Raw genomic sequence first — 16795 nt, forward strand, 5'->3', positions numbered from 1 at the left:
GTTGAATTGAACAAAGTCGTTCGCAGTTTTACTGTGCTTAAAACACTGCTTACAAACCAAAAAAATTAAAAAAAAATTGATAATCCATTGACAAATATGATACAATGAATTTATTATTAGGATACAGAGTTAAGGTATTAGATTATGAACTAGAGAAGACTGCATCGATAAGTAAACTCTACATTATAAGACCTTTTGTAACTTTTATTTAAACTCCATTTAGGTGTAATGTTAGTTTGCAGTCTCTGCAGTACCCGCAACATCCCATATTTGTAATGGATATAGTTGTCAATGTCTCTCCGCCTTCATTCTTCGCTTTTCTTCTGTGATAATCACAAATCTCGTCGTTAACCAAAGTAGTTGTTCGTTCTTAATTATTATAGTGCCTAAATTTTGCGCAGTTTTTTTCAGTTATTTATGTTTTTGCGTTATTTTTTTAAAACTTGGGTGTGAATTTTTTTACAAATGTTGATGTGGGTACTGTGATGCAGTTTTTCAAATTAACTACAATATTAAATGTGGATTATCTTTCTATTTGTAAATTATTGTTTTAATTTCAAAAGGAATATACTAAGTAATACTATTAAAAAACGTCTTTTATTCGTAAACGCCAAAGTACATGGCAAGTAGAGTAAATTCAACACTGGTCCTCTCATTCATATCACTATGCATTCGTAAGGGAATATGGTGTCGGCAGGACCTACTCCGGGCGTCGGACATGCTGTAACAAAAGGTCATCGTCACTTTTTAATTTTGTAACCAAGAAGACAACTGATTCGCACATTGAATCCAACAGGAAAGAGAAAGTTGTGTTACATTAAGTGTGAGCAAACCTGGATTAAAAGACAGCGCGGGAATAAATACCACAGTTGGACGAGTTATTTTGTATACAAGGTCGGCTCGCTACAGTGTGCCTCAAGTGGGGTTAAAAGCCGCCCATGCGCAGGAGTTCATATTTTTCCGTCTAAAAGTGACTAAAACCCACGCCATCTACAGTACGACTTGACTTCATTAGCATTTTTCAACGGGTCCTTTCTTTTATAAAATTCACCATTACACAGACAATTAGGTACACTACGTGTCCTATTAAAATATTTTTTATTTGTCAATCTTGCAGTAGCAGAAGGTGTTCCCAAGAAAGCGGATTTAGTGCAGCCGCAAGTTAAGTAGCAGTTAGTTCTGGGATAAATGAAGTATATCTAATTTACTAAGATGATTCGAGTTTTTATGAGGGAATGCAGAACAAATTAAAGTAATTATAGAAAAATACTTAACATTGTGTATTTTTGTAACAAATTATTATTCACAATCAATATTTTATTCGTCGCTTCAAAAAGAAAAATGGTGATATATCGAAAAATTATGACCTTAATCTTGGGTAAAACTGAAGTTTTAACTGACTCTCGGAATTTTTATACATTAATTACAACAAATTGATAAATTATCTGTGACTACAAACGCATTCTAAGACTGATTGACGCAGTTACGCACGTTTGGGTGTCAGCGCGGTGCCCGAGTTTCCATCCAGTTTTACCTATGTAAACTATACCACATGAACAGAAGCACGATAAATACCGTTTGATGACTAGAAGTTGGTCGTTGGAAAGCAGAAAGTCGGTTACTTTACAGGTGGCAGGAGATGTTTCACTATCGGCTTGTCGAGTTTGTATTGAAATCGTGAATGCCGTATGAGTTATTGGAATTTATGACAAAAGATTTTTGGGACAGATGGTGATTAGATTCAGCATGAAGAAGTGGTCTGTATATGTTTGAGGCTTTTTGATAGACGGATTGGATAAGCGTTTAGCTAACACATCATTGAGGAAAGGAAGAGGTCCATTGTTTTCGGTTTCCATTGTGAATTGGAATGCTGACCATTGAGATTATTTAAGCAGAAATTTAAATTTAATTTTGTACTAAAACCGCAACTATGCCGTTCACCGTACTTGGTACCTTAATTTTTGTGCAGTTGGCTCCAGAAAAAAACGGAAACTGTCAAAAGTTAGCATGACAGATTACTGTGTGAATTTTTCTAGTTTAAACGGGGAACGGGACTATTCTCAAACAGGTTAGAACAATAATGACCTTGTAAAAAGTTTGTGTCCAAACGTTGACAAATATGTAACAGATTTGTCAAATTGACAAGTAAGGGATAGGTCCATTTTACATTGTACAAAAATTCAGTTCCCGTTTTTTTCTGGAGCCATCTGTAATGGTTATAACTAATAAAATCATTGCTAAGACTATAAATAAGCTAAAATAGAAAAAAACCGATTCGTTGGCCGTGTGTTTTATTGAGTTTCAAATGATTTAAAAAAATACCAAGAAAATTTTATCATCCTGTTATTACTTATTATATTATACAAGATGTCCATCTGACATTTACCTGCTTCAAACGAACTTTTCAAGACCAGCCAAGGACGTTGTTAATAATATAACGTACTTGGGACCAGCTGTAAATTCTTTCTTGGTAAGCAGTGCCGAAGTTGTTATGTTCTAAATCTACATATATACCACGTGTTTTTTTTATTTTGTACAACCCCTGTAATTTTTTTATTTTTAACGATAAACATGTGTAGTTCTTTGAGCAAATTTGTATCGTTTTAAAAGATCACTTATGTGAATAAATGACATGAGTGTCAATTTTTCAAGCTACTAGATTGTCATTAATAAATATGAATTTATCGTCTGTTTTATTGAATAACTTTTTAAGTATTGATTTTAGAATATTGGTTAGGGAGTTTTTAGTATTTTGCTTTTTTTCCCTGATATACGTAGTTTTCTTTTCATGATAAGAAACTGAAAATATGTGTAAAAATTGTAAATGTGTAGAGAAGAGTGTGGGATAAAATTTACCATTTTATACAGCAAAATGTAAGCCCCGCCCACCCACCCGATCCCAATTGTGACGATTTTTCCTTATTTGCCGTGAGTCAGGAGGGGCGGGTCTTAAGCTTAGTTTTTTTTCTGTGGATACGTAATCTTCTTTTCACAAGATATTTAAAACATATTGAAGATGGTAATTTTTCGTCGGGAAATACTGATTTTACAATTAAGCTCCGCCCCTCGTTCTGACAACGAATGAAAAATTCATCACATTTGAGGTTGGGGCGGGCGGGTGGGCCTTATTTTTTTACTTTTTTTTCGTGTCATATATAGTTTTTTTTCAACATGACACTTAAAAACATGTTTCACATGGTAGATTCTTGTAGAGAAATCAGCATTTTGCAATTAAGCTCCACCCCTCGGCTCACGACGAATAAAAATGGTCGTTACAATCGAGATGAGGGCGGGTGGGCGGGGTTTGTATTTTGCTTTTCTTCCTAAAATGTGTTCGTAGTTTTCTTTTCAGGATAAGAAACTCAAAATATGCGTAAAAATGGTAAATTATAGAGAAGAGTGGGGCATAAGATTTACCATTTTCTACATGTTTTGAATTTTTGGTTGTGAAAAGAAGACTATGCAATTAAGAAAAAAAAAAGTGCAAAATGTAAGCCCCAACCACCCACCCACCCTATCCCAATTGTGATGATTTTTCTTTATTTGTCGTGAGTCAGGAGAGGCGGGGCCTAAGTTTATTCTTTTCTTTCCTGTAGATACGTAATCTTCTTTTCACAAGATATTTAAAACATATTGTGTTGCGATAACTCCAAGGACCAATTGTAATAAATACAATAAAAATACGGTGGCGCTTGAATGTGTATATTTGTACGATGTTGACAGTCTCAAGTCCAAATTTTTACAAACTATAATTATATAAGACTCGGCTTCACAAAAGGGTGCCGCACCCTCACATTGGGTGATTAAGAAATTCGCTGCAGTCGGGTAACTTTTTTATGAAAAAATATACCAAGTGTTCGATTAAAAAAAATTAAGTTAACGTTATTTCCGGTTCTACCGGAAGCGATAATGAAAATGTGAGGTTGCCATCACATAGATCTTTTAAAATGACACAAATTTGCTCCAAGAACTACAGGTTTATCTTTAAGAATAAAACAGTTACAGGGGTTGTATCAAATAGAAGAAACACCTGTATATAAAAGGCAATGTTGCGGCTGACGTATCAATTCCCAGCCCAAACCGCTAATGATAGAAATTTGAAATTTGTAGAGGATGTTCATTTTATACTGGAGGCATGGTTTAAGAAGGGATTTCTAGAAATTCATCCTCTAAAGGGGTGAGAAGAGTTGGTAAATTTGTATAGGGCCAATATTTCTACTGTAAATTTACATTTTTACGTGAAACTTGGTATTAATGGTCTTTACACAAATAATGAAACACGTATTTCAGCATTTTTAGAGATTCAACCCCTAAGGGGGTGAAAAGGGGTAATGTATGGGAAATAATATTTTTATGGTAATGTTTACTTAAAACTTGGTATTAATGCTCTTCAACACAAATAATGAAACACGTATTTAAGGATTTCCCGAAATTCAACCCCCAAGGGGGCGAAAAGTGGTGGCTATATTTGTGTGGGAAAAATATTTCTGTTGTAAATTTTAATTTTTACCTGAAACTTTGTATCTATTAATTGTCTTCAACACAAATAATGAAACACGTATCTGAGCATTTTCCGAGATTCAACCCCTAAGGGGGTGAAAAGTGGTGTGGCTAAGTTTGTATGCAAAAAATATTTCTATTGTAAATTTTTGACGTCGTATTTAGTACTAATGCATAATGAAACACGTATTTAAGCGTTTTCCGAGATTCAACCCCTAAGGGGGTGAATAGTGGTGGCGAAATTTGCAGGGGAAAAATACTTCCGTGGAATTTGGTATTAGTACCCTTCGACCCAAATAATGAAACACGTATTTCAGGTTTTTTCGAGATTCCACCCCTAAGAAGATGAAAGGGGTTGACAAAGTTTGTATGAGAAAAAATATTTGTATGTCAATTTTTATTGGAAAGTTTGTATTAATGCCCTTCAACACATTTTTTTACTGAAGCTTGGTAATAACGCTTTTCAACACAATGAAACGTCTACGCGAACGAAGCCGTGGGCGAAAAGCTAGTACATAATAAATCAAATCAAAGGTAAATACGAAAACTACTTGATCGAGTACATGTAAATTCAGTTGAAGATGACGTGGCTATTTAAACCGACTTCATTTGTACTTTTTTTTTCATTTTTAATTTTGAAACTTTAAAACGTTAAAAAATTGCAATAAAACATTAAACATAAAATAATTTAAGCTTTTGTCCATTTTCAATATACAGGGTGAGTCATTAAGCGGCTGATCCTCGATGTGTTATTAATTATTATTCGAGATAAAAAAGTCACGGACTGAAGTGTGTATTGTTCACTGGGTAGCCTACATTAAAATTATTTTCGACTGTTTTGTTTTTGAGGCATAACAGACAACTTTTTTTTAATAGAACACCTCGTATATTTTTAAATATTCTGATTAGTCTTTTCTTAGGCTTTATAACCATAGTTTACTTTTGAAATTCCAATGTGAGATAGCCACGTTATTCCAATTTTCTTGAAATTCTTAGCAATATAAGCGTTCACAAAAAACTCGCAAAAGGGGTTGCTTTTAAATTTTAAAATTTATGTTATAAAACTAGAACGTCCTGTATTTTATTACTCCATCTTATTTTATTTTTGTTCTCTTCCAAAATGTGGCTGTGTCTATTAAAAAGATTAAAAATCGCAGTACCTATAAACTTTAAAAATAGAAAATACTTAACAAATAACAGAGTACAAGAGACTGAATAAGATATAATAAGAAAATACCGGTGTTCTATTCGAAAAACTGAAATATTGATATTTGAAAATTGGAATATTTTAGATTTTTTTTATGAACACTGCATATTAAGGCTTCATTATGACACAACAAAGCCTTATCTCCTTAGAAAATTTTAAAAATTAACCTTATTGCGATTTTTTTGTAAACCCTTTCATCGCCAAAATATTTCAAGGAAATTGGAATAACGCGTCAACGTCGCATCCGAATTTCAAAATTAAACTGAACACCTAGTATAATTGAAAATAATTTTAATGTATGGTGGTCCCCAAAGAACCGTGCAACTTTGGTCTTTGACTTTTTTTTTATTTCTAATAATTAATGTGATATTGAGGAGCGAGTGCTTAGTGACCCACTCTATATATTATATGTATAACTAGACAGTTTTTAGACACAAAATGAGTTCTAAACTGGGAAACGCACTAAAGCAGAAGTAAACATAAAGCTGGTCAAAAGTTATATTTCGGTTTGTTCCAGTAACCAGTTATAAAGTTATAAAAACTAGTATCGCCTAAATCCCTATGTTCAATTTTAAAAAACACATCAGTGCATTGGGCGAATGTTACGTCAACCTTCTTGATTTAGGAAAAAAAAAAAAAGAAAAACTCGTAGGCCGAGCAGTTTATTTTTAAAATAATAACGTTGGCATTGCAGCAATTTAACCCTTTATTTGACAGTTGTTTGACCGTAACTGTCAAATTGAGTAGGAACCGCTTCGGTGTTGCCAACATAATTATTTTAAAAATTAATTGCACGGTCTACTAGACGAGTTTTTTTTTATCGTAGGTATGGAATATGATATAATTGATATATCGTGACATTTTTTTAACTGAACCTGTACCTTAATCCTACTGTATTTTTAACTGAAAAATTTCTCTTTAGCTGGTGTCTATGGGGGACAATGTTAATTGTGTTAATTATCACCAGAGGTTAGCGGGCTCATTGAAACATGTTGAAAGATGTGATACTATTTAAAGATCACAGTCAACTATAATTACTTTGTATCATTATTACGGTATTATTAATTGTTATTATAGCACTGTTGACAGATTGATGTGGAAGCTTTTCTAAAACGATTCAAAGAGGAGGATATTAGAAGGTTTAAAAAGAAAAAAATAATATTCAAATGAGGCGTGGGCACAGAATAACAAATTCTCGTTAAGACACAAAAAAAAGAATGAAGGTATACATATATATTTTTTTAGGATTTGCTCACTTAATAAAACACAAAGCGGGAAAGAAGTTGTTTCAAGTTATAGCAACGTTGTAATTTCGCAAAGACCTTCAAATCTCAAAAAACCATATCTCTGGTTGCGTATAAATACTATCAAGTTTAATCATTTTTAAGGCGAAATCACTATCAAAACTGAAAAATTGAACAGTTTGGTTTATACGAACTGATTGTTGTGCAGTGTCAAGGGTTATCTTTCGATAACGATACCTCTGCTACATCGTAGACCAAAATATCCAGTTCCTTCGCATCGACACTTGTATTTAGGCCGCTGGGATATCTGTATGCACGAACCACCGTGGAGACAGGGGTTGGGGTTGCATATGTCTCGTCGTTTGCCTGGAAGCTTGCCAAATTACGAATGTTTAGAGTTAGCGGTGTTTGCGTACCTCGAAGGGCGTTTTGGCACTCTGCCATCGTGTCATAGCGGTATTCTGAAATGCAGCCGAAACCGCAAGAGCAAGCTTTGTTTTGGATACGACAGCCTTGTTTGGTTTGATCCATATCACAGGCTGTGCATAGTTCTAGACCTAAAAAATTACTCTGTAATAGCATTCAATTGTGAGCAACACCGAAAAACTTGTACCTTTCTCTCATTATTACATATTTTTAAATTTTAATTATCATTTTAACAATCTAATTTTGGAAAATTAAGCGTTTTTTCTAATGAAAAATATTGCATTGACAGAATTGCAGCAAATTTAATCATCCTATGTAAATAAGTTCTAACATTGTTTAAATACCGAGTGACTATTAATGTTTATGATTTTTTTGTCAGGTTGGCAGATATTTGACGCTTTATGATGGCACACCTGATGTTAATCAAATTTTGGACACCAATTCAGTAACTGCCATCTTCTCATTGGCTTTCAGGCGCGCTCATGTCAAAATTGACAACTGTGAACTCACATGCTGCCAATAATTCAGAACTGCCAACCCAAAAATTTGTTTCAGTCATTAGTAGTCACCCGGTATATACACGTTTGCCTAGACAAGGTAACTAGAAATTTGGGTTACAGACTTTCGCATGACAAATGTATGTAAAGTTGCGTTCGCCATACAGTGAAAGGGTAAAGCTTGACAGTCAACGCCAACTAGTTACAATTTATTTTATTTTCAGTCAAATATATCTCTTATGTTATGTTTGTAATTTGTAATAACTTTTATAAAAATCTCTTTAATTCTTACAATAAGATATAATTTAAAGTGAATGTTTGTTCAAAAAACAAAGGTGTAATTTGCAACACAATTTTATTATTATTTTAAAGCAAATTTAATTTCACTCGAACTTTAAAATTTATGACGAAAACTAGTTAAATTTTGTTATTTTGCGACTAGGTGCAAACGTAATCTTAGTTGTGTGTTTAATCCCTTTTAATACTCATTAATTTGGACACACAGACGAATTATATCACAACTTTTCGTATAACTATTTTTTGTTCTATATTTGTACTGATTTATTGGATAAATACAGTGACACTCCGATTAACAACGAACTTAGACTTTAATCTATTACCCAAAGATAACAGAAATGAATGGAATAATAACATAAATACATAAAACGTTCTGAAAAAACTATAATCAGAATGTTTATTTCCAAATAAACATGGCATTGAAACTAACAATTAATTGATAAAAGAATACATTTTTCTTCCTGGATCAAAGACGATATCGGATATCATCAAATGAAGCAACAGCCGAAAAGTTCATTTACCCTCAAACATTCACAAATAATAGCAACTAATTCAAGTTCTAATAAAATCAGAAGAGCACTACTAATTAAATTTAAAAATTACCCGACAACCCTTGTTTAAATTCAATATTTTCAAATAAAACCCTTTGAGCAGCATGTAAAGTAACCCTTCAAACGACCTACTCACCTAGAATAACCACAACAATAATTTTTATTAGCATTTTAACCTACGTCCACAACCAGTCTAAATCAAGATAACCCAGCACTAGAACCAACCATATAACCACCAGAAATTCTTTACAGTAACTAAGATGCCTTTCCTCTTGTGATAAGAAAGTCGTTGGCCTCTGCTTCCCACTCTCTTCAATTACACTGATAATGACGTTCTTGTTCTTTAGTGAAACACGATCAAAATAGAAAAGATTTTATTATGCTACATTGTATACAGAACATAAAACTTTACAGTCGTAAATCTAGAGTCGGAAATGTGACCTGTAGTCTCTTCCGCTGGGAATCGCACCCTGTAAGCGCATCCTCCTCACCGCTTCCCGCAGATGCTTCGGCTGAAGGGGGCCGGTGTCTCCTTGCTCCTCCATTACGTCTAATGCTGCAAAATAGTGGATATTTGAAGCCGGCGTCGAATGTTTGCGGTTGCGAAACCGCTGAGTATATTCGATTTCGGCTGGATAATGTGTACTTTTCAGGGTCAGGGTGAGGTAACTGATACCGAATATTGACGTTTGAGTTATGAAACAATCTCGAAGACAAATATGCGCATTTCGTAGTTTTAGGTGTGAATTTGGTAATAAACAATTTTTGGAAATGACTGCGAAATTATATCGTTCTATACTTTCCGAATAACTAGCTCTGAGATTAATTAGCTTATTTATGTAATCCTCGTCAAGTTAACCTAACTGCTGTTAGATATCAGCGAGAAATTTTGTCAGATTTTATTTTACAATTTCACAACGATGAAATGGAACTAGATTATTTTGAACAAGATGGGGCTACAGCTAAGTAGGATTTTTTTGCCAGCCGAATCATACAGAGAATATCTTGTGATCTTACTCCTGCAGATTTTTTTGTGACTTTTTTTAAAGAACGCTATTTATCGAACACCTATCAATAATTTTGAGGAATTCAAGTTAAGAATAACAGAAGAAATCAAATAAGTTCAACGAGGAGCTTATTTATGCTTACAACAAAATATTTTCAGCATTTATTGTAATTTAATTTATTTAATAAAAATAATTATTCTTGTACCTATTTTCCTTGTAACTTCACACGTATTTCACTAAACATTTTATTATGTGTGTCTGTCATTTTTCTTTCACATTTTGTCATTCTTTCCAAGGATGACTCGGTAACAAATTATGTTGATCGCTCGATATAACAAATTTCTTGTTGTTTTCTTGGCGTTTCACAGACAATGAAAATTTCCCGTTTCCATCTCTTCCGTGATTAGTTTAGTAAAATTATTGTGAAAATGATAAAATAATAACCCGTTCCAAACAATTACCAATTTGTATTGATATGTATGATTGTGGTGTTTTATTTATGTTTTTAATTTTACAATGGTCCATTAAGGATGTCTAAAAGAAGATGAATATTTGTACCAATTTATAAAGTATAAATAAAGTCAGTAAATAAGTCGAATCGAATATGTTTGTTAATAACGACATACATATTGGCGGTTTTTTGATTACGTGTTTTATTAATTCGGGTTATTTTTTAAATTTCTGCTCTAGTTGGCCATGATACTGTTGATTTGAAGTTTTGTCATGGTCAACTATAGCAGAAATTTATAAAATCACACGGTGTGACTCTACACGTTTCAATCATGGAAAAAAATTAAATACTACTGTTCTTTCAAAAATCAAGCACTAGGAGCCCCCGAGATTCTTTACATTTTTTAATCTAAAATAAGGCATCAGAGGCCCCCAAGATTTTTACGACGTGCATGTTTTAACCAATCACGAGCTCCCATTCCACATTTTAATCCAGTGTTAAATTAATCGAGGATTAAATATTTAATTCGCGTTTCTATAAACCGGCCCCTAGAGGCCTTAAAGATTTTTTTTCTAAAATAAGACACCAGGGGCGCCCAAGATTTTTACAGACTTTCGAAAATGAGAGATTGTTCAAAATAGAAAACACTAGGGACCCCCGAGATTCTTTGAAATTTAAAACACTAGAGGCCCTTTCAAAAATGAAACACTTGGGATCCCCGAGGTTCTTTAAAATTTAAAATACCAGGAGCCCCTGAGAATTTCACAGACTCTTTCAAAAATGAAACACCAGGGACCCCCAAAATTTTTACAGACTCTTTCGAAAATGAAACACTAGGGACCCTCGCGATTCTTAAAAATTTAAAACACTTGGGGCCCTCAAGATTCTTTCCAATTCTTTCAAAAACCAAGCACTAAAGGCCCCCGAGATTCTTTACGTTATATTTTTTTCTAAAATAAAGCACCAGGGCCCCAAAGATTTTTACAGACTCTTTCGAAAATGGAACACTTGGAACCTCCGAGATCTTTAAAATTTATTAGAACACTAGGGACCCTCAAGATTCTTTCGTATTCTTTCAAAAAACAAGCAGTAGGAGCCCCCAAGATTTTTACAGACTTTCGAAAATGAAACACTTTTGACCCCCGAGATTCTTCAAAATTTAAAACACCAGGGACCCCCGAGATTTTAAAAAATTTAAAACACTAGGGAGCCCCGAGATTCTTTAAAATATAAAACACTAGAGGTCCTACACGTTGTTTCGAATTCTTTCAAAAACCAAACACCAGGGACCCCCGAGATTCTTTAACATTTAAAACACTTGGGGCCCTTACGATTCTTTCGAATTCTTTCAAAAACCAAGCACTAGGGACCCCCGAAATTCTTTAAAATTTAAAACACTAGAGGCTTTAAAGATTTTTTTTCTAAAACAAGACACCAGAGACGCCCAAGATTTTTACAGACTTTCGAAAATGAGACACTTGGGACGCCCGAGATTCTTCAAAATTTAAAACAGTAGGGACCCCCGACATTCTTTAAAATTTAAAACACTAGCTGACCACCTAGATTCTTTAAAATTTAAAACACCAGAGGCCCTAAAGATTCTTTCGAATTCTTTCAAAACCAAACACCAGGAGTCCCTGAGATTTTTACAGCCTCTTTCAAAAATGAAACACTTGGGCCCCCGAGATTCTTTTAAATTTAAAATAGCAGGAGCCTCTGAGATTTTTACAGACTCTTTAAAAAATGAAACACTAGGAACCTCCGAGATCTTTAAAATTTAGAACACTAGGGACCCTCAAGATTCTTTCGAATTCTTTCAAAAACCAAGCAGTAGGAATCCCCGAGATTCTTTACATTTCTTCTAAACTAAGACACCAGAGGCCCCCAAGATTTTTACAAACTTTCGAAAATGAAACACTTTTGACCTCCGAGATTCTTTAAAATTTTTAAAGACTACATGCCCTACAGGTTGTTTCGAATTCTTTCAAAAACCAAACACCAGGAGTCCCTGAGATTTTTACAGCCTCTTTCAAAAATGAACATTTTGGGACTCCCGAGATTCTTTTAAATTTAAAATAGCAGGAGCCCCTGAGATTTTCACGCACTCTTTCAAAAATTAAACACCAGAGACCCCCGAGATTCTTTAACATTTAAAACACTAGGGGTCCTCAAGATTCTTTCGAATTCTTTCAAAAACCAAGCACTAGGAACCCTCGAAATTCTTTAAAATTTAAAACACTAAAGGCCTTAAAGATTTTTTTTCTAAAACAAGACACCAGGGGCGCCCAAGATTTTTACAGACATTCGAAAATGGGACACTTGGGACCCCCGAGATTCTTCAAAATTTAAAACAGTAGGGACCCCCGAGATTCTTTAAAATTTAAAACACTAGCTGGCCACCTAGATTCTTTAAAATTTAAAACACTAGAGGCCCTAAAGATTGTTTCGAATTCTCTCAAAAACCAAACACCAGGAGCCCTCGAGATTTTTTACTTTTTTTCCAAAATAAAGCACCAGGGGCTCCAAAGATTTTTACAGATTCTTTCGAAAATCAAACACTTGGGACCCCCGAGAATCTTTAACATTTAAAACACCAGGGGCCCTCAAGATTCTTGCATGTTAAGAAAAAATAGGGGTCCCAAGATTCTTTTAAATTCTTTAAAAAATAAAGACACCAGGAGCCACGAGATTCTTTAAATTTTCTTCTAAAACAAAACACCAGGACTTCTGGACATTCTTGCACATTAAAGAAAAACATTTTTGGGGGGCCCCGAGATTCTTATTTTTTTTTCTAAAATATAACACCAGCCCCCCCCCCCCCCCCCCCCCGAAGTTTTTACAGACTCTTTCGAAAATGGAAAACTTAGGACCCCCGAGATTTTTTAAAACTTAAAACACCAGCAGCCGCCGAAATTTTTACAGACTCTTTCGAGAATAAAACATTAGGGGCCTCCGAGGTCTTTAAAATTTAAAAGACTAGAGGCCCTAAAGATTCTTTCGAATTCTTTCAAAAATCAAACACTAGGGGCGGCTGAGATTTTTACAGATTGTTTCGAAAATGAAACATTAGGGACCCCCGAGATTCTTTAACATTTAAAGATTCTTTCAAAAATAAGACACCAGGGGCCGGTTTATAGAACATCGAGTTAAATATTTAATCCTCGATTAGTTTAACAGAGAATTAAAATGTGGAATATGAGCCCGTGATTGGTTAAAATATGTGCGTTGCCTGGCAACGGACCTCAGTTAAAAGTTAATCGCGAATTAACTTTAACTTCGCTTTCTATAAATCGGGTCCAGGAGCCACGAAATTCTTTGAATTTTATGATCATGCCTTTTGTAATTAGCCCCGCCCACCCGCCCCTTTATTCCAGCGAATAATTTTCTTAAGTTTGAGATAAAAGGTAGATGTTATTCATTAATACTACAATTTAAAATTTAAAAAGGTCGACTGTCTTAACATAAATTATAATTTGTTTTCTTCAAAAATTTGGAAGTACGTAGAATACGTTGCAATTTTAAAATAATGACTTGTATAAAAGTCAGCCATTTAAAATATGTATTTTTTTTTTGTTAAAATGGATGAATAATTTATGTTAATTTACAAAAACTTAGATATATAAACTTTGCATAGAATTAGAGTTTAATTAGCGTCGTCCTTTTTTATTTTTATTGCGGCTTTTCAACAAAAAGTGGAATTTTGAATTATCAGAATTTAGTTTGTTCACGAAGATTGTTAATTGTCAGGGTCAATTTTTTTACATTTTGCTTGACTGTACATGATATTAAATTATTAATAATGACAAGTGAATGATTTAATTAAAATAGTATTTTCAGAATAAATGTTCAAATTCAAGCTGTGAGAAAATAATTGGGCTCGTAAGAAAATAGCACAAGGCAATATTAACATAAAATACATTTACCATTTTGAGTCCACAATGGTATTAATTTAACAGATGATAATTTCCAAGATTCTATGAGTGTATATAATGTAATGTAATGTAACTTTGGAATATGACGATAAAAAAAGAAAAAAATGGTGCCACGTTGGACTAACGTCGTCTTTGTGTATTTGTTGTCATCTAATAAAGCAATAAAATTAAACTAAGCTGAACTTGAAGTTGTGAATTATTAAATAAATTCGTATGCCTTGGGTTTCTCACTCCCTGCAGTTGGTTTAATAAGATAGAAAACGTGATTTTCCAATAGTGCTGCACACATGATTTTTTCTACGAATGCCTGAAAAAATATTTCACTTTGGTGACGTAAAATATTTTGTGAAAAAAAAAGTGAATCTTGTAACAACAGAACATCAGTCTAAGAAATCTAACGTTCTCACAAGATCAAAAGTAGAAACATTTTTAAAAGAAGCGAACAATGGGATCGAAGGTAATGAATCTTTACATTAAATAAATATTGTAATGTTTGATTGTTTTAGGTCGTGTTGCAGAAGGATATACTGAAAATTCCTTTGGATAAAAACTTCAAGTAGCATTATAGGGTAAAAAAAAAGAAATAGACATAATTCTATTTATTAGTTCGAAGCTAATTTCAACTTCTAAATCCCGCTCAGATTTTTATTTAATAATCGCCAAAAGATCACTGTCGGCGACAAAAAGCGTTAGAAATCAAAAGAGACGGCTCTGAAATTTTTCAACAGAATCTTGAAAATAAATTGATTTTGCATAAATAAGTGCCTCAAGATGTTCAGAATCGTCAAAACAAGCCGAAATGTAGCTCAGAACTCATAAATTTCGACTAAAATATCATTTCTAGCTAAAATTTGAAGGTTTTTTTGTATTTTCAGGCCCGTAGTGTCCAGGGAACACCAAAAATTCCAGGAGAAGGCTTCAAAAGTTTTTGTAACAAAAATAAATTAAACCTAGTACAATTTGTAAGTGCATATTACATAAATTGGTTTAAAATTTTTGGGCAAGAATAGTACATTGCGTAATTAGTACGAAAGTTTAATATTTCCGGACACTGGTAGAAGTTCCGGCCAAGGCGACAGCTAAGTCTAAAGAACTACTAGAAGTTCAGAAAGATACTTTTCCTATCAACTAAACGTACTAGTTTTTCTCCGGTCAAAGATAACACAAAAAAATTGTTACTTTCTGAGCGTCAGCTTTTTTCATAATTTCTGGACGTTTCATGACCTCTAGAGTAGAAAAAAGTGGTCTCCCGTTTCCGTCTGTCTGTCTGTGTCGATTTTTATTAGACAGATAATCTCCGAAACTATCGATCGATTGTAGAAGGTAGAACGCTAATCAAAACTTGGCTAATCTTCCCCACCACCAATCGGATGACGTCAATAGTAAATTTGTTTTTAATTTTATAAAATAAAACATTGCTGCACTTGTGGTGAGTTTCTACCCTGGACATTCAGATTAAAAAAAAATCAAAATTGTATAATCACATTTTGCAATTTAACTTTGAAACTGCGAAACCGAATGCTCTGAAATCTTCCAAACGTTTTGCGGTTATTGTAATCATAGTGAAACTTATCCGTTTATAGCTTCTCAGAAAAATTATCGTCATCAAAAAGTTTTTATATGGAAAAACTCACTAGAAACCTGTGCACACTATGCGTCTTTACCCGTACTTTAACAATTCACATTTATATTAATTTCAGCTCATAGAGATGATCATAGAAAAAATCTCAAACTTAAATTTTATCATTTTTCAAGTCTGCATTTGTTCCACTGTATTCTAGAAGCGAGGGAAGTTTTAGCGAAATAACTTCCAACCATTTTTTTTTCAATCTGCATGTAAAAATTTAGCCAAAGTCTTATTATTTCTACCAATATTTAAATTATAAAAAAATACGATCACATGATTTTCTATGATTTTTATCACTTACAAACGACAACACTTGACAAAAAGTGTGATAGAATAGCGTCCTTTCGTTGGGACTCGGCGAATATTTCATCCAGGTTTCATCACAAAGTTTATCACGAAAAAACTATACCAAGACAATAACTGATGTTCACGGAGCACACTTTCTTCATATATGGTAAATAACTGTTCTCACATTTAACAACAAATTCACAACTGTAAGTTCTGTTTTCAGGGAGCAAAAATTCTTCTTTGAATTAATTAATCAATTAAATAACGATGTTCACGTACAGGATGCACAAATTAACTGACCAAGATAATGCTTAGAATACTACACTTGGATGGTAGGGGAATCCCGCATTTCATATTCTGTAATTACATAAACAGAGATTGAATTTGCTGGATTGAAGGTCATAGATAAAAGATAAACTAAAATTTGTCGATTCACGGTGACTAAATCAGCACTTGCACTTTTTTTCTGGAAAATAAATAATGGAAACAGAAACGTTGTAATACTACTAGATATCACAGTAAGCGTAAGATTTTCATACAATTTATCAATCAGTTCGTCTATTATTAATTATTGTATGCTTTTGGAACTTCTGAAGGATTTTTTTTTTATAGAGGGGCTGATATTTTGTAATATTTTTGAGTTGCATTGGAAAATATTAACCTAAATATTTGCAAGGTTTTCATAGAGTCCTTAAATTTATATCACAAAGTATAAAATATACAAGTTTCCTTATGACTCTTATTTTTGACTATATAATAGATCATATA

The 16795-nt window shown here is 33.4% G+C and overlaps 1 protein-coding gene across 2 annotated transcripts; it reads right to left on the minus strand.

Annotated features, from left to right (window-relative positions):
• Positions 1-578: 578 nt before the first annotated feature.
• Positions 579-9067, minus strand: LOC135128010 (adhesive plaque matrix protein 2-like). Of its 2 annotated transcripts, none has more exons than XM_064054787.1 (4): positions 8859-9067; positions 7368-7508; positions 7146-7317; positions 579-721 (listed from the first exon to the last, which is right to left on the minus strand). In XM_064054787.1, exons 1-3 carry the CDS (start codon positions 8890-8892, stop codon positions 7169-7171), a joined length of 324 nt encoding a protein of 107 aa, XP_063910857.1. In that variant the 5' UTR covers positions 8893-9067; the 3' UTR covers positions 579-721; positions 7146-7168. The 2 variants fall into 2 exon arrangements, with proteins under 2 accessions (XP_063910857.1, XP_063910856.1); XM_064054786.1 differs by having other exon boundaries at positions 7189-7317; positions 8859-9062.
• Positions 9068-16795: the final 7728 nt, after the last annotated feature.

This window comes from Zophobas morio, unplaced genomic scaffold, assembly GCF_036711695.1.
Source record: "Zophobas morio isolate AGI-343-1 ecotype UQ-CSIRO unplaced genomic scaffold, CSIRO_AGI_Zmor_V1 ptg000012l, whole genome shotgun sequence".
Lineage (NCBI taxonomy): Eukaryota > Metazoa > Arthropoda > Insecta > Coleoptera > Tenebrionidae > Zophobas > Zophobas morio.

What these genes read in the sequence shown, in the direction of transcription:
- LOC135128010 (XM_064054786.1), bottom strand. Translation starts at nt 8,892, where the DNA reads ATGCTAATAAAAATTATTGTTGTGGTTATTCTAG. An exon ending in TATTGTTGTGGTTATTCTAG is followed by an intron (nt 7,509 to 8,858) that starts GTGAGTAGGTCG and finishes GTAATTTTTTAG; the next exon opens with GTCTAGAACTATGCACAGCC. An exon ending in GTGCCAAAACGCCCTTCGAG is followed by an intron (nt 7,318 to 7,367) that starts GTACGCAAACAC and finishes GCAAGCTTCCAG; the next exon opens with GCAAACGACGAGACATATGC.